The sequence below is a fragment of the Xenopus laevis genome, chromosome 5S, assembly GCF_017654675.1.
Source record: "Xenopus laevis strain J_2021 chromosome 5S, Xenopus_laevis_v10.1, whole genome shotgun sequence".
NCBI classification, from domain to species: Eukaryota; Metazoa; Chordata; class Amphibia; order Anura; family Pipidae; genus Xenopus; species Xenopus laevis.
The window spans coordinates 72553075-72578034 of record NC_054380.1 but is presented as its reverse complement, the minus strand read 5'-3'; the positions used below and the strand labels follow the sequence as shown (position 1 = coordinate 72578034).

The 24960-nt window shown below is 39.6% G+C and overlaps 1 protein-coding gene across 6 annotated transcripts in view; it reads right to left on the bottom strand.

Moving 5' to 3' along the window:
- The window catches only part of map3k7.S (mitogen-activated protein kinase kinase kinase 7 S homeolog), a 60393-nt gene that overhangs the window by 23887 nt on the left and 11546 nt on the right, over nucleotides 1–24960 (bottom strand). For all 6 annotated transcript variants that reach the window (XM_041563898.1, XM_041563899.1, XM_041563896.1 and 3 more), the window contains 8 exon segments: nucleotides 22495–22605; nucleotides 19494–19559; nucleotides 18276–18321; nucleotides 5415–5553; nucleotides 4942–5066; nucleotides 3719–3847; nucleotides 2721–2851; nucleotides 1712–1793 (listed from right to left, as the gene is read on the bottom strand). In XM_041563898.1, the coding sequence (XP_041419832.1) occupies nucleotides 1712–1793; nucleotides 2721–2851; nucleotides 3719–3847; nucleotides 4942–5066; nucleotides 5415–5553; nucleotides 18276–18321; nucleotides 19494–19559; nucleotides 22495–22605 (829 nt within the window).

Here is a 24960-nt window from a genome sequence, read left to right as displayed (position 1 = left end):
TGTCATTCCTGAACCATCAAGAGTATTTTTTTTTTATTATTGGTGTGTAGGCAGCCTTTTCAGGTCATTTTGCCTGGTCATGTGCTTTCAGAAAGAGCCAGCACTTTAGGATGGAACTGCTTTCTGGCAGGCTGTTGTTTCTTCTTATTAATGTAACTTATTGTGTCGCAGTGTGACCTGGATTTTACTATTGAGTACTGTTCTTATATCTACCAAGCAGCTGTTATCGTGTGTTAGGAAGCTGCTATCTGGTTACATTCCCATTGTTCTGTTGTTAGGCTGCTGGGGTGCAAAGGGTGGGGTGATATCACAGCAACTTGCTGTACAGCAGTAAAGAGTGACTGAAGATTATCAGAGCACAAGTCACATGACTGGGGCAGCTGGGAATCGGACAATATGTCTAGCCCCATGTCAGATTTCAAAAAAAAATATAAAAAAAAATCAGTTTGCTTTTTTGAAAAACAGATTTCAATGCAGAAGTCTGCTGGAGCAGCACTATTAACTGATGCATTTAAATAAATTGACAGTATCCCTTTAACTAAAGAAGTAGGCCAAAAATGTTGTACATTATGTTTTGGGCTTCTGTTGCAGCCCACGGTGACCACAGTCCTTTAGCAGGGAATATTTGTGCCTCTGAAGATCCCCCAGTAGCTCATCTTCTTTTCTACTGATTCACTGCACATGCTCTGTGCTGCTGCCAGTTACCGAGTTTAGGGACAGACTCTTAGGGACTGACATAATCAATAAACAGGTATAATTACCAGCTTGCACTCCCTGGCTCCCCAAATCGTATATTGCCCGGTGCCCGGCCGAGAGGGCTTCGGAAACCCACAAACTTCATAGTAAGTAATTCCACCGGCACACAGGTCTTAGTTGCAAGCAGGGACAACCCTTGCTTGACAAAGGGGATCACCCCCGAAACGTTGCATCACGCAAATAAAATACAGCAAGGGTTGTCCCTGCTTGCAACTAAGACCTGTGTGCCGGTGGAATTACTTACTCTATAATCAATAAATAGAACCTAAAGCCGATTATTATTTAATACAGATAAGAATATGGTGACCCCCTGTGACAAGTTTGAAGTCCTGGATCATTGCTGCTATTGAGAAGCTGAAACTTTAGTTCAGTATATAAAATATGGCATTTTTAGCCATATTCTTTTTTTAGGGTTTAGTTCTCCTTTATTAGGACCATACCAGAGGCTAACAATTAAAATTTCCCTCAAATGGTCGAATACATTTCTTATGTTTTACAAACTATCAATCCATTCTTTCCCCATCTGTAGTAAGTGTAAAGTTCCTGGTGCTACCTTCTTACATATGGTATGGGAATGTACACTGATCATTAGTTGACTTTTACCCATGAGTTATGCACAAACAGGGACTGGATGCACTCCTAATCTCTGTCTTTATGCAGGAAAGGCATTTACCATCAAGTGGTAGAGCCCAATTACATTTTGGACAGAGCTGGTAAAATAAGCTCTACTTACTTCCAACCCCAGTCCAATTGTACTTACAGGTCTTACATTTTGACATGGAAAGCCGGTCTACTATAGACTGTATAATAGTAGTGTAACTATAGAGGACGCAGACCCAGTAGGGCAGAACAAATTTTTTTTTTCCAAAAAAGTGCAAAATGTACTCTAGCATTCCTAGAAGGAGTGCCCCAACCCGTTCAATGTGAATGTGCCAGTAATTGTAGTTTGTCCTACCTGTACTTGTTGCAGAATTGCTTTGCCCTTCATCAGAGTACTGACAAGGATACTGTAAGGAAACGTCTGCTCCAGGAAAATACTAGCGGAAAAAAAAAGCAATTTAACAAGTCTCACAGCAACTAATCAAGTTCTGACTAGTTTTTCTGGCAAATGGCTAACACAAATTACAGACTGGTTTCTACAGGTTACTGCCTAGGTACAAACTTGCCCATTGTTGGTAAATATTTACCAACACAAAAGGTCAATTCTGCTATAAAACAATTCTCACTTATGTGCTTAAATTAATATTTCTATTTATTGATAAAACATTTCAATATACATACAAAATGAGAGTATTTCCCTGGAAGTTTCTAGAGTTAAAGACTAAAAGATGAAACATTAAATTAAACACAAAGTGGCTGTAAAATAGGGTTATCAGATCACTTGAAAATTCAGGAACCTCTATCGAATAACCCTCTTACAACATGTATTTTGGTTCTAACCTTTCAAATGAGTGGATCTTTTGAATATTGAACTTTATTACAACAGCCACCCATGCAATAAAACAAAGCAACTTTAATTTAAAAAGGTAGTCAGAAAGAGGCTTTTACACTATGTGCACCGGAATAAATAACCTACAAGAAGTATTTACTCATAATGAAAAAAAAAAAAATCACTTTTCAGACCACTGCTTTCAGCTCTTTGAAAACCTTTGCACAGGTTCTAAATATAGTTCAGTTACCATTTTTTTTGAATAAGACAATGAATTAAGATACAAACTATTTATTGGATCTTCAGAGTTTTTTTAACACCTTGTAAAAGGGGCTATAGTAAACTTGCCGTTTCTCCAAGCAGCTAAATGGGAAAATGTTACTATGGATTTTTGTGCATAGTGACCAGTGGATTCATTGCATGGCAAATACCAGCAGTTATTTTAAGAAACAATTTCTACAAGACTTTTATGGAGAGTTGCTTAAAAGTAAAACAAAAACAAAACAAAAGCCTTTTTCTGAAAATGGTAAAATACCTGCTTTAGATGTGTCATTATCTTGACAATCTCCTCCATTGAAGGTCTTTGTGGGGGATCTTTGGACCAGCAGCGAGTCATTAAGCTTTCAATAGGCTTAGGCAAATTTTTAATTAATGGTGGCCGAGTACCTACGAAGTTTTAAGAAGAGCTAATGAAGTGGCAAGATTACTACAAAGTAATAAAGGGGAGGTTAGACATTGAAAAAAAACATTATAATTAAAACAAAAATCTCAAACTTAAAGGAATATAAAAGCTAAAATAAAATTGGATCTAATGAAAGAAAAGGGAATTCTAATCAACGTTCTAAAATACATTAACTTGTAATTCATTTGACTGGAGAGTTGCCTCGTATGACTATCATTAGGCAAAATTTAATAAAGCTGTTCTTACCAACAGCCATTTTCTTTTTTCAAAAACAACATTGCTGAACCCTGGGACAGAATGTTTGAATGTGCAAGATGGCAAGATTCTGTTTTATCTCAATAATATAGATGATCATTTTATTTTTTTTAAGTCTTTATTTTTAATTTTCAAAGGAAAGTGAAAGGGAGGAAACATACAAACAAAACATAGTTCGCAGTCAGTAAATAACCTTTAACGTGTGGTGTCTCCAATATTGTTAAATATTAAGAATCAAGGAGCTCTATCAGATTAACATCACGCTATGGATTCCATAACCTTTCAAATATACGTGAGATAGACAGGGGTAGGGCTTTATTGATTATGTTGACCTGTTAATTATTTAAAATCTGGTGGTTAATATGTATATACAAAATAACGATGTTTATGTGACACATTGTGAATCACACAGGCAATAACCGTTACGAAGATCATTCTGGTCAAGTAAAAAAAAAAAAAAAAAAAAATGATTATGTGTGTGTATATATTCACATACATTTATAAACAAATGCACACACACACACAAAACAAAAAAGCAAGATCATTTGTAACGGGCAAGAGTCAAAGAATTTTGAGCACACAACTGGTATACTTACCATTGTGAACAGCCCACATTATACGGAACGCTGGACCACCAATTTCATCGAAAGGTTTTCTTCGGGTTATTACTTCCCAAAGAATAATGCCCCAACTAAACACGTCACATTTTTCGCTGTAGTTGCTACCTAAGGGACAAAATTGAGAAACCTATATCGTAGTGTCTATGTGATAAGTATATACATATTGTCTATGCAAGTGTATTTCACTAAGAAATTATAATATATATATTTTTTTTTTTTGCAGAGAAGCCATCAGTGGCTTACAAGACAAAAAATTTTACTACAAGATTGCAAATCTGAACATAAATATTGATTAATATTTACCACTTCCTTTTGATCTAGTAAGGGAGTTGCCTACTTAACACATTATTTTGGTTCTTATAGAAAAATGCAAATGACTGTATCAGTGCCTTGTTATATGCAGTTAGTGATTATGTCCCATTTCCTCCTGCATATCAAGGTAAAATATTGAAATTATCAGTTATTTAGCTTCTGTTCCAATGTATTCTATGACAGTTGGGTTTTCAAGAATTTATGAAGACAATTTACTTCAAAATTAATTGTATCCGTTTAACAGGCTGAGTCCGCCCAACCATTGCTTCATGCCCCCTAGAGTGGCCAGCTCTACCACTTGGAAAGACTGGCAAGAGGTTATTCATCAGAAGCCTAGTTATTGCTATCCTGTTTGTAAGTTATCCTTTCTGTTTTGTGTCTAGCATCAGTTCTGGTGTGTACAGCCATCTTTTAATAAAAGCAGCCTATTGTATTTGAGGGAACTTAGGATAATACATAACCATGAGCTAAAAAAGTCCTAATGAATAGAACTAAAGGCAACTTTTAATTAAAAAAAGCCTACTTTCTACAAACTTATGGCATATTTTTAAAGTGCACATCAAGGGGTTCATTTATTAAATATTGATATGGGAAAGTTCAATATTTTTTCCCCATTAATGAAAGTGTTCCTTACTGACAAAAATAGTTTTACCGATTTGACACACCTATATAGTTTAATATGTGTCCGTTATCACTATGATGCTTTGATCATCAATTTAGCACTATTCTTCATAAGACATGGCTATGCTATTGGGTAAAAAGGGCTTGCTTATCAATGACTGGTGCAAAACAGCAGAAGTGGTCAAATTTATATTTCAATAGCTATAAGCAGATATACAAGTGTGGAAATTAAGAGATGATATTCTCCCTTAAGGGATAAAAAATACCTTCAAAAACTTCTGGAGCCATCCATGCTGCACTTCCTTTGTTATTAGTCATGTGAGTCTGAATATCACAGGCTGTACCAAAGTCACAAATCTTAAGAACAGTGCCTCCAGCTACCAGCAACAAGCTACAATAACACAAACACATACAAATCAAATGCTCTATAATAATCCAATACAAATCCTTGTAACAAAAACAATACATCAAGTTTTGCCATGTCCACTGAAATACCATGCACTCGAGTTACATTTGGTATGTAGGAACTAGGGACAAATTCAAAGAAAAAGGACAAATCATGAACAAGCTTAAGTTAAATTATTACAAATATGCAAGACAATGCAGTTTAGACAATACATTTGGATATTGTGCTTTTAGGTTATTGTACTTAGGATATTGTACTTTTAGGCTATTTTTGTGATCTCGCAAATATAAGCTTCTCAGTAGACAACTTATATGGCAAAAAGATAATACTTACTTTGGTGGTTTGAGGTCCCTGTGAATCAGAGCCTTTGGCTTCATGCTATGTAAATATGCAACTCCTTGGGCACATTGTAAACACCAACTCATTGCATGGGCAGCAGTATAGTAAGGCAAAGGTTCAGCTCCATGCAAAACTGAAAGATAAAAATCATTGTAAAACATTCATGTAAAAATGGACACATTTATTAGACTAGTTGAAAGTTTTTTTCCCTCTCTATGGGCGCCAACAAAATTTCACTCATCACTACTCCAGAGGAGCCTTCATATTTATAAAGAAAACTCTTCCATTTGCTTTAGGGTCAGGGCACACAGGCAGATTCGGGGAGATTAGTCGCCCAGTGACAAATCTCCTCTTCTTCTGGGCGACTAATCTCCCCAAACTACCTCCCCGCCGGCTAAAATGTAACTCGCCGGCGGGATGGCACTCGGCTCAATTCGTTTTACGAAGTTTTTCCTGACGAGGAAACTCCAGGCGACTTCGGAAAACAAATCGGGCGACTAATCTCCCTGAATCTGCCTGTGTGCCCTGACCCTTAATCTCACTATGCACTGTGGAAAATACATCATTCTACTTCACACCATGCAATGTGCTAGTGAGCAACTGGACAGAAAATGTTGGAATAATTGAATTGTGGAGAGCTGGAAACATCCGGAGGAAAAGCAATGTTTATGTCAATCTACCACTCAAAACACTATAATGAATAGACATGGCACTTGCTGGTTCTCTAAGGTTTTTGAACACACAAGTGCAAGAGAATACTTAAATAGAATATAAAAATTAAACCAATTAGGCATTGGCCCCTCCTAAGACTCATGATGTCTGGATGTATGCTATTTCAGTTGGATGGAAACAAATCAAATAGAAAAAGTGAAAAAATAAAAGCCAAAGATTAGGACAAAAGCTACCCTAAATCTGGTACAAAATTCACATAAAACAACTGACTAAACAACTCCATAAATATTTTATATATCTCTTCCACCCACACTACACAGCTTTAAAAATGCTCCTATTTTAAGAGGTAACAGAAAAAGGTGACCCACAAACAACTGATTTCTAAACAAAGGGCTACTGGGCTTAATAAAGTAGTTTGCACATGGATAGAAAACTGGCTACAGGAACAGGTACAGAGGGTGGTTTTAAATGGTACACTTGGAGAAGGTTTCTTAGTGGAGTCCCTCAGGACTCTATTGAGTCCACTTTATTTAACTTGGTTCATTAATGACTTAGGGCAGTGCTGTCCAACTTCTATGGTACAGAGGGCCGCATTTTCCCAATCTACATAGTGGAGGGCCGATAACGGAAGATGCCACTCCCTGTTTTTAGACCACACACACTTTAAACCACACCCACGTTACCGCAAGACCATGTCCACATTAATGGCACACCAAAAAACCCATATGGTTGGTGCTCACTGCAGGGATCAGGGCCGGAACTAGGGGTAGGCAGAGTAGGCAGCTGTCTAGGGCACCATCATTGAGAGGCGCACTTTTTTCCAGCGTTTATTTAATAATTTGTTTCAGTAATCATGGTCACCCAGCTGGGTGGAATCCATCTCCTTCCCCATCTCCCTCTTGCTGGCAAGTAATAGCTCCTTCTGTGCGGTGCACCGCGACGTGCATACACGCGTCAATGACGTCACTGATGGGTTGGATGACAGAGAGAGGCAGAGAGCTGGCGGCCTGCTTGGTGTGGCTCTCGCTGCTCTCAGCCTTGCACAGTTGCACTGAACTGAAGACATTCTTTCTATTACTGTAAAGTGTGAAGCTTCCTGCTGGTACAGCCAGGTACAGATTTGGGGGCCATATGTTTGCTGTTCCTGCTGGGCAGGGCAGTGGCACAGGTACATAAATACTTGGGGGCAATATGATGTGATCAGATTTATTTTTTTCTGCTGCTGACACAGGTAAAGATTGGGGGCAATATGGTGGCTGTATGATGGATGGCTGCTGAGCTTGCTGGTACAGGTACAGGGGGCAGTAATATAAATGAAAAAGTGTTGTACACTTTCTTGCTCTCTTAAATTAAAAACCATCATGGTAAGGAGGGAAATGGTAATGCAGGACAGGGGGACGCTGAGCGAAGCTCTTGCCTAGGGTGCCAAACTACCTTGTGCCTGCCCTGGCACGGATGTCACTCATATGGGAAAAAAGCTAAGTCATATTAAGACATACAATTAAATCCATATGCCTCCTCCGCCCCTGTGTATAATACAGTACCCCAGCATATGATTAAACACCTTAGGTGCCACTAACACATTTCCAAATGCTAACAAACTCCCAGAACAAATACCAAAGTATGACACACACAGGGAGCATAGGGAAAACAGATCAGAGCAGGAAAGTCAGGACCACTCTAAGAAGAGTGGTACAGTACTGGTGCTCCATTAGCATTTTGAATAAAGTGTGAACAGGTGAACAATGTGGGCAGTTTCAGTCTGGGTCTCAGGTGTGAACAGTACAGCCTTTAGGGGAGTGAACAATAGAGGTGTCACAAGTGTCACAGGTGTGAACAATACAGGGGATTAGTCCGAATTTGAGGTTTAGACAATGCAGGGGCCAGTTAATCTCTGTAGTGATACCTTTTAAATCTTACATATGGTAAACAGACAAAGCAGGCAGACTTTGATGTGGAGGGCCACATGAGGTGTGGTCAGCCAGTTGGACAGCCCTTATTTAGGGTACGGCATAGTAACTAAGTAAGTAAGTAAGTAAGGCTGCTAAGTGTCTGATAAAATATAATGTCGATAAATGTAAGGGGCTTAGATTCGCGGGAGGAGGGGGTCCTTTTTCCACTGTACAGAGCACTGGTAAGGCCCCGTCTAGAATACGCAGTACAGTTTTGGTCTCTAGTGCTGAAACGGAACATTACTGACTTAGAAAGGGCCCAGGGAAGGACAACTAAACTGGTAAAAAGTATCGAAAATCTCAGCTATGGGCAAACACTGGCCAAGTTAGAGATGTTCACGCTGGAGAAGAGGCGCGATATGATAACTATGTATAAATAATAAGGGGATCATTTAATAATCTCTCTGATGCTTTATTTACCAGTAGGTACTTCCAGATGACACATGGCCAACCATTCCATTCAGAAGGAATGAAGTCCCTGGTAAATATTGGGAAGGGATGTTTTTTTTTTTTTTTAACAGAAAGAGCTGTGAAGATGTGGAATTCTCTGCCAGAATCAGTCTACTGTTTAATACATTAGATAGCTTGAAGAAGGGATTGGATGGCTTTTTAGTAAAGGAGGAAATACAGAGTTATGGAAGATAGCTTGTAGAACAAGTCCGATTGTCATCTTGGAGTCAGGAAGGAATTTTTTCCCCCTCTGACACAAATTGTGGTGAGGCTTCAAATGTTGCATTTTGCCATCCTCTGGATCAACTAGCAGTTAGGCAGGTTATATATTATATATAGACTTAAAGGGTTGAAATTGATGGATGTGTGTCTAACTTACTATGTCACTAATTTACTATGTTACAATGTCCTGAAAGCTGAAACTCCTACCACCCAATCTCACTTAGAAAATAATTACTTCTGCTAATTTGCAAGGTTTTTCAGTATTTATATTATCTATCCAGACCAACTAAGATTTAAGCCTGCTGAATCCACAACCTTAGAAGTGTACACATACATGTACAGATTTTCGAAAGTACTAGTTGCTAGTAGGCCTTTGAATGAGTAGATAGGCAATATAACTAGGCAATAACGCATTAATTTGGGTTGGACTAAACTTTATTATGTGTTTCTGCGCTTCAACAATTAATAATTTACATCAATTTTGGATTAATATAATCCAAGCGTAATCCCTGTCCCCTGTTGGACCTGGCAGGGTTGCCCCGTATCACTGATATTGTTTGCAATAGCTATTGAACACTTAAATCTCAAATTATTTAAATCAGCAGAAATAATTGACTTTAAGACTTGTACACTTGAGGAAAAATTAACACTATTCTGAAAAATAGTGCGGTATTGGGAAACCCTGTATTAACTTCAAATTGGACAATTCTATCAGCTTTTATTAACAAAGGGGGCCTTGGCTTCCCACATCTATTCATTTATTACTGGACAACTATACCATGTACAAAACTGAAACCCAGATACATGGGCGTCCACAGAAAATTTTCCAGGGGGGGGGGCAAGGAAGAAAACATATTACACAAATTACTTGTACCCATATTTTGGTTTCCACAGAAACCTAACAACAGCTTTTCTATAAATATATAGAGTAGTAACTGTTGCATGTATAGCATTGCCATTCTATTAGTGACACAAACTCCTTGGACAACATTTGGTATTTTCTACTTTCTTAACAAAATTACTAGCCAGAGGTTTGTACAATGTTATTCCCTCTAGAGTTCTAGTTACAACTAGATACATACCGTGAAGCCTCCATTTTACATACCCTCATTTTAAGTATTTCCATATGTTATACAACTTTTTTGTGGTCCCACCAATATTTAATGCATAATACATTTCACCGACTTTACACCATTTTTCTGGTCCATTTTTTTACATATGGCAAGAGAATATCCTCTATTATGAAGCGTGTGAGTGTGTGTGTGTGAGAGAGGGAGTGTGTGTGTGAGAGTTTGAGTGAGTGTGTGTGTGAGAGAGGGAGTGTGTGTGTATGTGAGTGTGTTTGTGTGTGTGTGAGAGAGAGGGAGTGTGTGTGTATTTAAGAGAGGGAGTGTGTGTGTATGTGAGAGTGTGAGTGAGTAAGAGAGTGAGAGAGAAGGAGTGTGTGAGTGTGAGAGGGAGAGTGAGCTGGGTCTGCTGCACCCTAATAAAGCATATTTGTTTTGTGCAGCTCTAGTCTCAGTCTCTATAGACAAGTGACAAAAGCTGTGGCAATAGGCTGCAAGCTTCAAGGGATACTATGCCTTTCTATGTCTATATGAGCCTCTGCCTGGTTGCTAGAGGTAGAACATTTGAAACAAGAAAACTATTCCAATTCAAACATAAAGAGCTGCAAAAGAGTAAAGTGAAAAAACATATTTCCAACAGAATACTACTGTGTCTCAGTGATCCCATAACTGTATCTCTCTAGCCACTGCTAAACTACAATTCCCAGCATTCAAAGGCAGAACCAGTAGCAGAGTTGTAGCTGATGGGTTGAGAGAGGAGATCTCAGCAGGACCTTCATTTATTGGGCATGGGAGAGTCCAGTCAGGGACCAATGAGTTCTGATGGTGGCCCTGGTTCTGACTGCTTATGTTTGATGTCTATTTGTTGTATTTTCATAAATGCACATGTGTGTGACTGATGTGATTGGCTGCCAATTACTGGAATATCATGCCTTACTTGAGGATTCGGATGCACACCTAAGATTGCAGTGGTGTGGACACCACTGCAATCTTAGGTGTGCATCCGAATTTCTTCTGCTATTGACTCTATGACCCTTATGCGAGGGAAGGGTCTTCTGGATCAGCACCCTACACTTACAACAAGTGTGTAAGGGATCAGGTAGAGCTCTTCATATTCGTGCCTTACTTGAGGATGACATCACTCCCAGCTCAGCATTGATTGGCTGAAAGCTGCCAGGGAAGGTGACTTTAACGGCTCAGGCACAAGTGACAGGCATTTCATTTCTGGATTCAGAGGTAAGTGGAGCAGACTATATGGGGGGGGCATAAAGTCAATGATACAAGGGGATAGTTTGGGCAGTGTGGCTTCCATGATTTATAGTAGTTCTGGGGACTAGAGCCAGGCCCGGATTAGCAATCTGTGGGTTCTGGCAAATGCCAAAGGGGGTGCTGTAAAAATCCCAGTCTGGACTTTAGTCTAGAGTCAAAGCTCCCAAAATTGCCCCACCATTGCCTGCTATCGTAATTGTCTGGGAAGGTGCTTGTCATGAAATTGTCCATTGGAGATGTCAGTTTGTCTTTCCAGTTCCATCCTTTCCAATTTCATTGGAAAAGGGGGGGGGGTCATTTTTGGTGACAAACCATCAGGGGGTACAACTACAAGGAAGGAGACAAATAATCATGGGGCCTTGAGAATGGTTTCTGGTGGCAGCCCTGCACCTTCCCAAACTATTAAAACTTGTGGGTGCCAACGTACCCAAAATCTGCCTGTGTGCCATTGCTAAGGGGAGTGAGACAATATGAGAACTGTCCCACTGACTCTAAACCTGTGCTTATCTAGCTGTGCCTTAACTACAATTCCCTGCACCCCCTGTGGCTGACTTGTAATTATAGAATATAGTGTGTTTGGTATTTCTTGTTTACTTGTTACAGCTTTTGAAGTGTTAGACCATTTACTCTGCTGCTATTTAGCTGTTAATGTCAACTGCCAACTGTCCCACTCATCATTTATCGCAGTGGCCTCAGCAATAGAGTAGATGATCGGTAATAGAGGACCTGAGAAGAAAGACAAGTAGCACAAACCAGAACAAAAGTTACATGCCTAGAATTAGGGTGCCTTGTGTTATGAGTGCAGGGGCACTGATCAGAGCTTGACTGGTTATGAAAAGCCTCAGTGGGCCCATTACTCACCCGGGCCTCTAATGGGAACCAGTGTCTTCTGCCCCTATAACACCCTGCCAGTAACATACAGCTTTACAGTAATGGCACAGAGGGGGATTTGGGATGTTTTGTCCCCATGTGATTTCCAGTTCAGTGTATGGCCAACCAAATGCTCACTCCCAAATGATCACTCCCGTTCATTTCTAAATTTAATTGAGCCCTGGTGAAAGCAATTTGCATAGAAATGAATGAGGGTGATTCCAAGTGTTCATTTAACTATTTTCATTTAACCCAACCTTGGTTAGCGGGGGTGTCTAGGGCCCTTGATTGCACAAATTAATTCTCTCTCCCAATCAGCTCCTTCATTCTATTAAAGTTGCTGCGGATTGGTGTTACTGGTTTTTTTATAAAGCACAACCATAGTCAGTAGCGCAGTATTGAGCTATTAAGGGACATCCAGTATATACAGATATATATGGCAGAGAGGGTTCAGTTAATAATCTTTTCTCTCTCTTTCTCTCCCCATAAAGTGAAATACGAGCGATTCCTAGTGATTCTCAGCGATTCCCAGGAGCAGAAGGAGATAAAGAAGAAACACAAAAGTCTTTTTAAAGACTATCAACTTTCATCAGGAGCAGAAGAACAACTTGCCCAACCCATTGTGGATTATTTGGAGGAAGGTAAGTGTCCTGCATTTTCCCATCCAGGGCCACCATCAGGGAGGGACAGGGGGGACAAGTGCCCGGGCATGAAGGGGGACCCAGCAGTGGTGCACTTTTGAAAGAGCCGGGCCCCCCTTGAGAGTGCCCGAGCCGCACGTACATTTTTCAAGTCCCGAACAGCTGAAATGCGGAAGTGATGAAAAGCCGAACAGCCAAAGGACCCGAAGTCACAAAAAAACAGCCGAAGCCAAACTACCGATGTGGCGAAAAGACCCAAAGCTAGGAAAATAGCCGAAGTCCCGAAAAGATCTGAAGTCACGAAACCAGCCGAAATAGATGTCCTGAAGTGGCGAAAAGACCCAAAGTCACGAAAGGAGGCGAATTTGAAGTCCTGAAGCCATGAGTTCTATCTTACTGAACACCAATTTGTGTTTTGTTCTTTTTAATCCCCTGGCCACCAATGTATTATTTTAATATTTTATAGGCCCCTGCCCCCAATGTTTTTTTTAAAAAATATTATTTGGTAACACCATTTTTTTTTTACTTGTAAAGGGGGCCCTAGCACCAATGCTTTTTAAAAAAAAAAAAAAAAAAAAAAAAAAAAACTTTTATGGGGGGCCCAGACACCAATGTTTTTTTTTTTTTTTAAACTTATAAGGGGGCCCTGACCATCAATAGCTTTTTATAAAATGTGAGTGTGTGGGGGGGGGGGGGGTTTACTTTTTTAGCGCTGATGTCTGTGTGGTCTTTTAACTGTGATGTGGAGTGGGTGGGATTTGGGGTGGGGCTCGGGCGCAAGTGTGGGCGGGGCGCAGGGGGCCCCTTGATTTCTAATGGCGGCCCTGTTCCCATCTGTAATATGTATTACACAGCAGATGAGGCTGAAAAAAGACACACATCCATCAAGTTCTACCTTTTTGTTTAACTGCTGATCAAGAGGAAAGTAGGACCCTGACAGAAATAATGGGCTGATTTGTGGACCAAATAAAATGGGATGGTATTGTCTTAAAATGGGGACATGGGGAGCTGGTGGGGAGGGGCATTCTATATACATAAGTAAGCATTTGTTTCTAATTGGAACCATATTAAAACCATAGTTTCTGAATGAAAAGGGTTCTTATTAAATAAGGTGTAAATATGCTGCTGTTTTTACCTCTTTATTGTGTTTATTTGGGGGTCTTACATCTTTACGTTAACTCTTACCTTCCCAAATCTCTATTTTATATTACAGGAACTTCAAAGATGGGCATGAGTGCAAATAGCAGGCTTTACTACCAGTGGCGCTATGAAAAGGTAAAGGTGCTCACAGCTAATTTCCTCATTTTATTTTCTGACTGCTGAGAAACGTATCCAAGGGGTTAAAGGAGGGGCTAACCCAATGCTAAACATGGCATATCTTCTGTGTAAATACGATGAAACAGAAATTTGACAGAGTTTAGCATAGTGTGTGCCCTGACCTCAATGTTTTCTTGCTTCTTACATTTTTCTAGCACTCACGGTGGATCTCGTCTGATCTGGACATCTTTGAGATCAGGGATTTTGAGGATCCACTCGCGGGCCCTTATCTCGAGTGCATCAGGGACAAGATCACCAATGACATCAGGTTTGCACTCTACGATCTGTGGATGGCCAAGGACTGTATGGAGATTACAAAATGGTGGAAATAACACCTTAAGAACGAGTTCTGGCAGGACTACAGATACATCAAGGCCCACCTGAAACACCTCTACAAAGAACTAGAGAAGATCAACAAGGCCATACTGATTAAGAACAATGAGAGATATTCAGGTGCAGTATATAATCCATCCTTTTCTTTCCCACACTTGCTTAATCACCTGATTTGTGCTTAATGTGCTCCTAAATATTACAGGTGTGGGATCCGTTATCCGGAAACCAATTATCCAAGAAGCTCCGAATTACGGAAAGTCCATCTCCCATAGACTTCATTTTATACAACTAATCCAATTTTTTAAAAATGATTTCCTTTTTCTCTGTAGTAATAAAACAGTTTCATGTACTAGATTCAAACTAAGATATAGTTATTGGAAGCAAAAACATCCTATTGGGTTTATTTAATGTTTACATGATTTTCTAGTAGACTTGAGGTATGAAGATCCAAATTACAGAAAGATCCGTCATCCAAAAAACCCCAGGTCCCAAGCATTCTGGATAAGAGGTCCCATACCCGTATAAGGATTTTACAGGGATATCACTTGCTAAGGTAAAAAAATACATAGTCTGAGTTATCTTGTTTGGTTTTACAGATGGTCCTCGGAACAACTCACAAACGGCATATGATACCAGCACCACCAGCAGTTTTCTTGGTACCAAATACCGATGCACCTCAGTCTAGGCACCACATCCTCAGGAAACAGCAGTAAGTATGGGGCATCTCAATTCCACCAGTGATGTCCCCTTTCATCCACTGCACTTTCACCAGCGGTGCTTTCAGCCACCGTAGTTCCACCAGTGGTTCCTCCCCTTTATCCAAAATATGGTGTTATATACAGGAACTCCTTTAAGCCACTTGGTAGACTCTGCATTCCTTTTCATTCCATGCCTCAGACTGTAAATGCCGGGGTCCAATGGAATGGAAAGGAATGCAGCATTCATCATGCGGCTTAAATGTGCCCATGTTTATGCTGCCATATTCCATTCTCTTTCTCATCCTTTCACCGCAGTCCCTTACCTTACCATATTCACCCCCCCCTTCGCTTCCCTTGATTCAATGTGGCGCATTGATCGTGGGAGCAAATCCGATCGCCTTTAAGGGGTCAGGAAGGAATTTTTCCCTCTAGTGAAGGAAATTCGCTTTTCAGAGGTTTTTTGTCTTCCTTGCGATCAAAAAGCACAGTTTATCTAATTATTAATAAAGCTGTGGATTACACCGATTAACCACAAAGTCATTGTGTCTATCTTTATTCTGGGTATTGGGCAAGGGTTTTGGCAGGGATAACATATAGAGGGGGAGGTAGAGAAGTTAGAATAAGGCTCTTATGGAGCAGGAAATGGTCACATTGGTTATGTTTCTCCTTGGTTCCTAACAATATAACTGAAACAACATATAACTGCTGTGTCAGTCCTACTATCCTCCATAGGACGTATAGGAACCTATGTAATACGGAGAGCCAATAAACATCCTTCCCAAATCTCACCCTAACTGGCCTTTGGACAACTCTTCCCTTTGGGCCTTTGTAAAAGGGCCGGCCCCACAGTTTAGAAGGGCCCTGATGGTCTGTGTTGGTTTAAGGAAGCCATGGAAATTGAATATTTAGAGAGAAAACCAGTTACATGCAGATCTGCAACCAAATTCTATTTTAGAATCATCATCTAATGCTCTTTTACCTTAGTTGTCTAAAATTCCCTGGAATTAGGAAGGAATCTAGTAATTTAGCCTCTTCAGTAGATGATAACAAAGGCAAGTTATACTGAGTTGCAGCTGGATTAGGTGGGATATTTATATAGACTCGACACTGCCCTGCCTTTATCACACCCATTTATTAGTGTAAGAAGGTATAATCTAGAGGTTTTATGAAACAGATGTTGAGAATCAGACTCCTGGAATGAACACAGGGTTGAACATAGCCAGCTGTACTTTATGGAGGAAGGTTATACAAGCTAAAAGTGCATTACACAATTCCCTCTGTAAAAAGCTGATAAAGCAACAGGGTAATACTGAGACTGTGGGTGGTTAAATGACAGCAAGACCAGCAGTTTAGACATACAGTATGAATGAGGGTATTATAGATAAAGGGATCATGCATGCAATTGGTTGGCAGAAGTGATGTCATGCACACAGTGTAAGGGGATGTGTTTAGGTCAGGTGCCTAGGGTGGCATCGGACTTAAATACAGCCCTAGGAGAGAAACAAATTATCTGAAATTAAATGTTAGTACCTTAAAATAAATATAATGACATCTTTACGAGTAGTAAAGGGAACCAACAGCACTGCTTGTGGTATTTATTTCAGAACATGGAATAGTACATTAGCTCTGATCTCTGTTTGCAAGTGATATCTATTGTTAATGTGGCTACACTTTCGAACAAGTTAAGCCTATTGTGTGTATGTCAGAGCACTGGAATGAGATACCTGTACTTGGATTCTTTCTGGCTCATCTAGATAAGTACACCAAAAGGGATTCTATACACTTACATATTACAGCAGAGTTCTGGTAAGCCCAGAGGAATGCCCAAGATGACAGATTTATGGTATTTCTCTTCACCAAAATGCACCATTTCAGGGGCCCCTAACTACTCAAAAGTGCTGCACATTATACTTTATGTTTGTAACTCAACACAATACCTTAAAAAAAAAAAAAAAAAAAAGCAATATACTCATTTTTGAGATACTATCTAGGCCGTTTTTATTGTGCAGCATAGTGGGATGTCTAAGCAGTTACTGAATGAAGCAACATTGCAGTGAGTTGGGACAAAGTGTATCATTTACGTTATATAAATATGGTGTCTGAGCACATAACATTTTCACAGACAACACAAAGACAAAGGAGGTATGTTAATAAAAACGTTTTCACCAGGTGTAGAGTCAGTGTTGACTGGCCCACCGGGATACCAGGAGAACTCCCAGTGGGCCCCAGGTGTCAGTGGGCCCTCATGCTGCTAAACATTTAGCATATTTCACGGTCATTCTTTATTTCTATGAGAACAAAGATGATAGTATTATATTATGTAAAGAAAAGAGACTAGGAGAAAAGTGGTTGAGCGAGGAGAGGAAGAATAATAGTACCGAGAGTTGGCCCCTGGTCTAAGGTTTTTGGGTGGGCCCCTGGTGTCCCAGTCTGACACTGATGATCGTGTGGTGGGTTAAGTGCCTTCTACCTCAGGGTCCCGGGCTGTGCCATTACAGATGCACATGGGCAAGATATACAAGTCCAGAGGGGGGCAGTGTCCCCCCCCTTGCCCCTATATGTGGACACCCATGTCCAGATGTGGAGAACCCTAATGCCACTCTCCTATGAATCTTCTCAGGAACACCGAACTATCTTCTTGCATGAAAAACCACCTGAAATTTTATAAAATAATTCAACTCTATTCTCCACTGTTTTGGGGGAACTCTAATAAACACCACTTGGGGGACCTCCAAGGCTTTTACTGGCTCCAATTGCGAATAATGCCCTTGAAAGACATACTGGTGGATCAAAAAATTCACACTTGACTGACTTATACACTCGCCAAACTAGCAAAATTGTCAACATTTTGGGCATTTTCAATTAAAGTATAATTCTACCTAGAGATCATTTACGATACTCCTAGATTTCAGGATACCCTCTGGGACTCAAGGAAAAGAAACCTGGTCTCGTGGCCCATTCAACAAAGCCCAAGGGAAAAGAAAAAGTAATTTTTGCCATCACTGGACATGGATGACCGGAAAGAAACAACACTTGGATTGCACAACTTTCTAATCGTTATCAGAGCCAGGTTAATTCAACCTTAAGTATACACCAATGTATATTACTACAAGAAAACGTTGAACATTTCAAATGGACCCAGAAGCCAAGTGTCCCAAATGTCAGTAACCTGATGCCACGTTCATGCATATGATCTAAACATCCAATATCTCTTAATACTGGGAAGAAGTCATATGTTATCTAACAGAACCAAATGCACACGAGTCTTATGTCTCATAGGAGTTTGCTTTATCTTGCAGCAGTATATATTACAATTTGACTTGTCTTATTACATTGGTGATCATACAAAGGCATGTGATCTTACCATTGTACAATGAACCTCCTTCTGCATATTCCATTACTAAACATACCTAAAATATAAAAATAAGTATTAGTTTATTAACAGAAAACAATATATATCTAGAAATATACCCGGAAATATACAAAGTACTTTTTCGTTATTTATTGATCCAAACAGGACAAACTGGGAAATTGAAGTTAGTCCATGTTTGATCCTTGCAAGGTATATACTTAGATAACTAGTAAACAAGCCACACCCTTCACCCTCTGTTTTGACAAAAAAGCATGAGTCCATTATGCCGGGCGCTTTTTAAATGTGCAGTAGCAATCTAATTATCTACTTATATCAAACATGAAGTTAAATGTTTGCCGTTTGCCCTCTTTGGCTCAAGAAATAAAAAGCACCGCATTTCAGTAATTAAATAGGCAAAATGTGTGCCCTATTCAATAAACTCAAGTTAAACTGAGAGGCCGGTACACTACCTCTTTAAAGGAGAAGTAAAAACTTACATACACAGGGCATACAGCACTAGCCCAAAAATTTAGCAACTTCACAACATTAAGTACCCATATATTTGAAGCTATCCTTAGAAGTTCCCTTTCTTTCTCATCTTGGGCATTTTATTATTTAATTATTATTATAATTTATTGATAGATACGGTAAAAATGTGGATGGGGGTTTGGTCAAAGTGTTTTTTATAAAATAATACATTTTCAGATTTTAATAAATAGCAGCTCAAAGCCCAGTGACGGGTTGTTGCAAATCTTTAAGCAGAAAATAAGGTCTGTCTGTCATAGAAGCTGACGTTACAGGACTAATTATTACATTTTGATGCCAATTGTGCTGGTTTCTCAGCTGCCACTTACCAATAATCTGAACGTCGGTCCCTAAGCTCACTAAGTGACAGAAGCACAGAGCATGTGCAGTGAATCAGCAGAAAAGGAAATGGGGAGTGACTGGGCATCTTTAGAGACATAGATCTTTACTTTTCTTTAAGTTTTGCCCTAATTTTTTAGTTCATCTTTAGCTTTAGTTCTCCTTTAAGATCAAAACCCAAACACTTAAGTTTTAAATAACCTAAGCACTAGTATTTATTCAAGGTTTCACCTGCTCAGTCAGTTGCATATTGTGCGCAGAGCCCATACTTTGGGGCTTTTTTAACTCACCAGAAATAACTTCCTTGTTACTTCCCTGTATTCTAAGAAGTGTTCTTACATTTCTCCCACATGCAAATTAACTTACTGGATTTAAACAGGCTCCATACAACTTGACAATATTTGGATGGTTGACACGAGACAACTGTCGCAGCTGAAATTAACAAAATTAAGTCAGCAACAAAAATAATTTAAATATCTCACTAAGCCTGTTCTAAATTTTAGAGGAAGTTCTTACATAACCAAGTAATTCTTAAATTACAGTGAAACAAAATTTCTAATATTTATTCAGTCTTAAAAAGTTTTATATACATTTACACAGGTTATACAAAACAGGAGAAAATGTCAAATATGCACAACTCAATTTTTAAGATTCCCAAGCAAAAATTTGCTAGGCAAGGCCAACTGCTGTTGGAGTTTATGCTTTACATGTCAGAGTTAGCATCCGTAGATAAGTTGTTCTGATATTAACAACAGATTAAACATTATCTACATACACTGAAAGCTAAATTTTACATCCCTGTATTTTAAGCTTTCCCTCACTTTACATGTTTTTATGGCCCCAAAAATGTATAATACATACTGCATTTACTCTCATTACACCTTTTTTTTCCTGGTCCCCTAAAAATTTAATATAGGGGTTGTACTGTATTTGCATTTTTTGGTGAATGAAAAAATGTCTTACTGCTTGTTCTGGTACTAGCTAAGGCAAGCAACATGTCAGTTCTCCTAGCCAAGTGCTCCACAGTGTGTTTTGTAAAGCTTAAAAGGATCCGGTAGTCGGAAAACATATTTTTTTCAAAACGCATCAGTTAATAGTGCTACTCCAGCAGAATTCTGCACTGAAATACATTTATCAAAAGAGCAAACGGATTTTTTTATATTCAATTTTGAAATCTGACATGGGGCTGGACATTTTGTCAATTTCCCAGCTGCCCTCAGTCATGTGACTTGTGCCTGCATTTTAGGAGAGAAATGCTTTCTGGCAGGCCGCTGTTTTTCCTTCTCAATGTAACAATGTGTGGGACATGGGTTTTTACTATTGAGTGCTGTTCTTAGATCTACCAGGCACCTGTTATCTTGTGTTAGGGAGCTGCTATCTGGTTACCTTCCCATTGTTCTTTTGTTTGGCTGCTGGGGGGAAAAAGGGAGGGGGTGATATCACTCTAAAGGTGGCCATACACGGAGAGATTCGCTCGTTTGGCGATGTCTGCACTGGCGATGTCGACAAACGAGCGGATCTCTCTCTAATATGCCCACTTTGAGGTGGGCAATATTGGGCTGATCCGATCGTGGGCCCTAGGGCCCAACGATCGGATCCTAACGAATGGTAACGGGCGGTCGGATCGCAGGACCGCATCAACGAACAGATGCGGCTGCGATCAGACGGGAATTTTTAGTTCCATCCGATCGAGATTTGGCCGACTTTCGGCCAGATCTCGATCGGGGAAGCCCGTCGGGGGGCCATACACAGGCCAATAAGCGGCCGACTCGGTCTGTCGGCAGCTTTTATCGCCCTGTGTATCTTTACCTTTACTTGCAGTACAGCAGTAAAGAGTGATTGAAGTTTATCAGAGCACAAGTCACATGACTTGGGGCAGCTGGGAAATTTACTATATGTCTAGCCCCATGTCAGATTTCAAAATTGAATATACAAAAAAATCTGCTCTTTTGAGAAATGGATTTCAGTGCAGAATTCTGCTGGAGCAGCACTATTAACGGATTAATTTTGAAAAAAAACAATTTTTCCCATGACAGTACCCCTTTAATGCATTTGACAGTGGGAAAGCCAGGTTTCATGATACTCTATTGTAAAAACTCAACAATGGAGTCATCTGACAAGACCCATTAAGCTTGGGCCACATGGGCCGAAATTAGCAGGCCGATTTCAGCCCCCTCACTGCAAACTGTAGCCTCCTTCTCTTTTCTTATATCTGGAACCCTTGCTTTGGCATAAACACACTCGGTGGATTTCAGCCCAAAATGCAAAGCCTTGTGGGTCTTCAGTGAAATCCGCTGCGTGTGTTCTCACTGGAGCAGAGACAAATGTTCCAGATAGAGTCCTGCGCGGAACCAATTTCTAATACCCGGACCCGCAACCTGAACCGCAAATCGCATGTTTACCCACTTTGATACGCTACCCGACAAGGACCGACAACTGCCTTATCTGCAACCAGCCAACCACCATCAATCAGGAAGTGATGGTGCTGCAAACCGAAAACGATGTCATCAAATTATTATTTCCGCCCCATGCTGCCCCCTAGACTTATGGGAAATTAACTTGAAGTGGAATTCTCTATTGAACTAAACAAACTTTTAAAAAAAAAATTATGCTGGGGGGAAAATCAGTGCAGCGAGCTACAGATCTGTCTAACTGGGCACTAGAAAGGCTATGGGACCAACTACAATCAGCATCACTTTGAATATTTCAAGTCAACTTAAAAGGGGTTGTTCAACTTTAACTTGAATAGAAAGTGGAGTAATACAAAGAATTAATAGCAATACATGTGGAGCCAGTTGGTCAGTGACCCCCAATTGAAAGCTGGGAAGAGTCAGAAGAAAAAGGCAAATCATTAAAAAACTAAAGCAAGTAAATAATGAAGGCCATGTGAAAAGTTGCTTAGAATTGGCAGTTGTATAACATACTAAAAATTATAGATGAACCACCCATATAAGGGTGTGGCTACATAGGAGACACCTGCATGGATTCCTGGTACTCATAGCCACCACAGAAGAAGAAAAAAAAAAAAAGATGAGAGAAAAGGTGGCATTATAAATCTATGGTAAACTGTTTTTTAGGGGCAATAATGAGGAATTTTGCATTTTTTAAAGGACCATTGGCCTTTTAAGGGGAATGGTATATGGTTTTCTTAAATCAAATTTAATTGGTGAATTTTTTTTCAACACAAAATTTTTGGGTGTCCTGCACGAGAGGTGATTTTGCACAAGTAACAAAACATGTTATTACACAAAAAGACACTACTCGAGTCAACAGCACACTGTTTCACCTTACATAAAAAGCTGCAAATGTGCGGACTTAAGATCATTGTAAAAAAAAATTGGTCCATATTAAAGAACGAAAGTCATACCTCAACAATAAAGGCTTTCCTCTCAGATTCACTTTCAATTTGTTTGATTGCGACATCTTTTCCTCGCCATTTGGCTTTGCAGACAACACCAAAGGTTCCTCTTCCTACTACCTATTACAAGAAACATTTTGAAGAATCGTTAAAATAAGTACAATGTTTATTACAAGTACAATATGTTTTTTACTCAACATTAGCATGGCTGTTGCCTTTTGACTTCTAAAAAAGAAATGCAACTTTGTGGCAATAAATTATGATGCACACTTGGGGCAGATTTTAAATTTTTCTGGTCAAAACTCACAATTTCTAATTTAAAACCACCAACTGGAATTTGAATTAGAATGTGAGATTTATCGCACTTCGACCTTGGAAACATTTCTAATTCAACTATTCACCACCTAAAACCTGCTGAGTACATGTAGAAGTCGATGGCAGAGGTCCTTAGAACCATTCAAAGATGTTAATTGCCTTTCTGAGATTAGAGGGGTTTTTTTTTTTGGAGGAAAAGCAATACGAATTTGATTAAAATTTTCGGAGTTGTTCCTATTCGATAGAACGCTGCACGCTGTGTTATCTGACAGTCGGATGCAGAGCAGCCATCAGGGGGGGACAGGGGGGAGAGTTGTAGGGGGCCCCTAGGGTAAGGGGGGCCCGGCCGGCCACCAATATTTTTTAATGGGGGGGCCCTAGCCACAAATGTTTTTTTTTACTGTATGGTGGGGAGGGCGGACCTGTAGGTGGGGCTTGTGGTGGGCGTAGCCCAGGAAATTTTGTCGTATGGGGCCCTGCGATTTCTGACGGCAGTCCTGGTCGGATGGATACATGTAGTTTGTACTTGCGATTTCAAATACAGTTCCATTATCTTCTTCACATCCGACTCGTGAGTGTCATCGCATGGCGACGAGTCGGACGTAAACGCGCCATGGAGTTCAGCCCTAAGAGTTTTTTTTTTAATAAATAATCTCCCATTCGAATTGTGAGTACATTCGAATTTATTACAGTTAAAAAAATTCCCACAACTTTGAAATTTGATAAATCTTTAAAAGTCTGAAACGTAAAAAAGTTAATGTAAAGATGTCAGGTAAAGCACAGAATGGTTTTTCTAAAATTGCACAGGGTAAGGGTAGGACTACACGGACGATTTTGGAGTGATCCGACGCGCTGCGTAAAAACACAGGCGTCAAATCGGATGCAACGGAAATAAGGTAAGTGAATGCATTGTCGGATCGTGCCGCAGCATTGATCCGACACGACTGTCGCTGCAACGCCATCCGAAAATGCATTCACTTACCTTATTTCCGTCGCATATGATTTGACGCCTGCGTTTTTGTGCAGCTGTCGGATTGCTTCAAAATCGCCCGTGTAGTCCTACCCTTACTTAAGCATTGCATACACAGTATATGTATAAGACATATTTAAAGGGGTGGATCACCTTTAAGGTAACTTTTATGTTACAGAACGACCAATTCTAAGCAACTTTTCAATTGGTTTTTATTTTTATTTTTTTATATAGTTTTATAGTCATTTGCCTTTTTCTTCTGACTCTTTGCAGCTTTCAAATGGGCGTCGCTGACTCCCTTCTAAAAAACAAATGCTCTGTAAGGTTACAAATGTATTGTTATTGTTACTTTTTATTACTGATTCTTTTATTGAGGCCTCTCCTATTCATATTCCATTCTCTTACTGAAATCAATGCATGGTTGCTAGGGTAATTTGGACCCTAGTTACCAGATTGATTAAGATGCAAATTGAAGAGCTGCTGAATAAAAAGCTAAATAACTCAATAACCTTCAATAATAAAAAATGAAAAGCAATTGCAAATTGTCTCAGAATATCACTCTCTACATCATACTAAAAGTTATCTCAAAGGTGAACAACCCGTTTAAAGCAAAAAAATGTTTTTGCTTACAATTTTTTTTTTTTTAAAGAATACTTTATAATGCTTTTAAATTACAGGGTACAAAATGTGCTATAACTCTCACATGCACTACTGCTACTGCCAATAATCTTCTACGGTTTTATGTCCACCAATCTGCTGCAGTTTGGACCTTTCCAGTTTTGTAAGCCAATACAGTCACTGTGCACCTGACCCTAACCCAGCCCCCAAGTACCAGCACCTGACTCTAACCCGCGTTGTTCTCCTATTTATATACCTGCGCCTGCCCTACTGTGACATTATGGAAGGGGCAGGGCATGTGTGTCTATAAAAAGGAGCGCGTCCGGCAGAAGTGGGGCACTTTTTTTGCTGTTCTATTATGATCTACATTCACAATAGTATTGTTAGCATTCTGTTCCATGGAAACTATTACTTTAACATTATATTGATTTATGAAATAATTTATATTGCTATATTTAACAAACAATTTCTTATGTAACCTTAAACTAATAAATATCTAAATGAAAAACATGAAATAGGAGGGTGATTTAGACAAGCTGTTTGTTGACAGTGTCTTGAGATCTACTGATCAC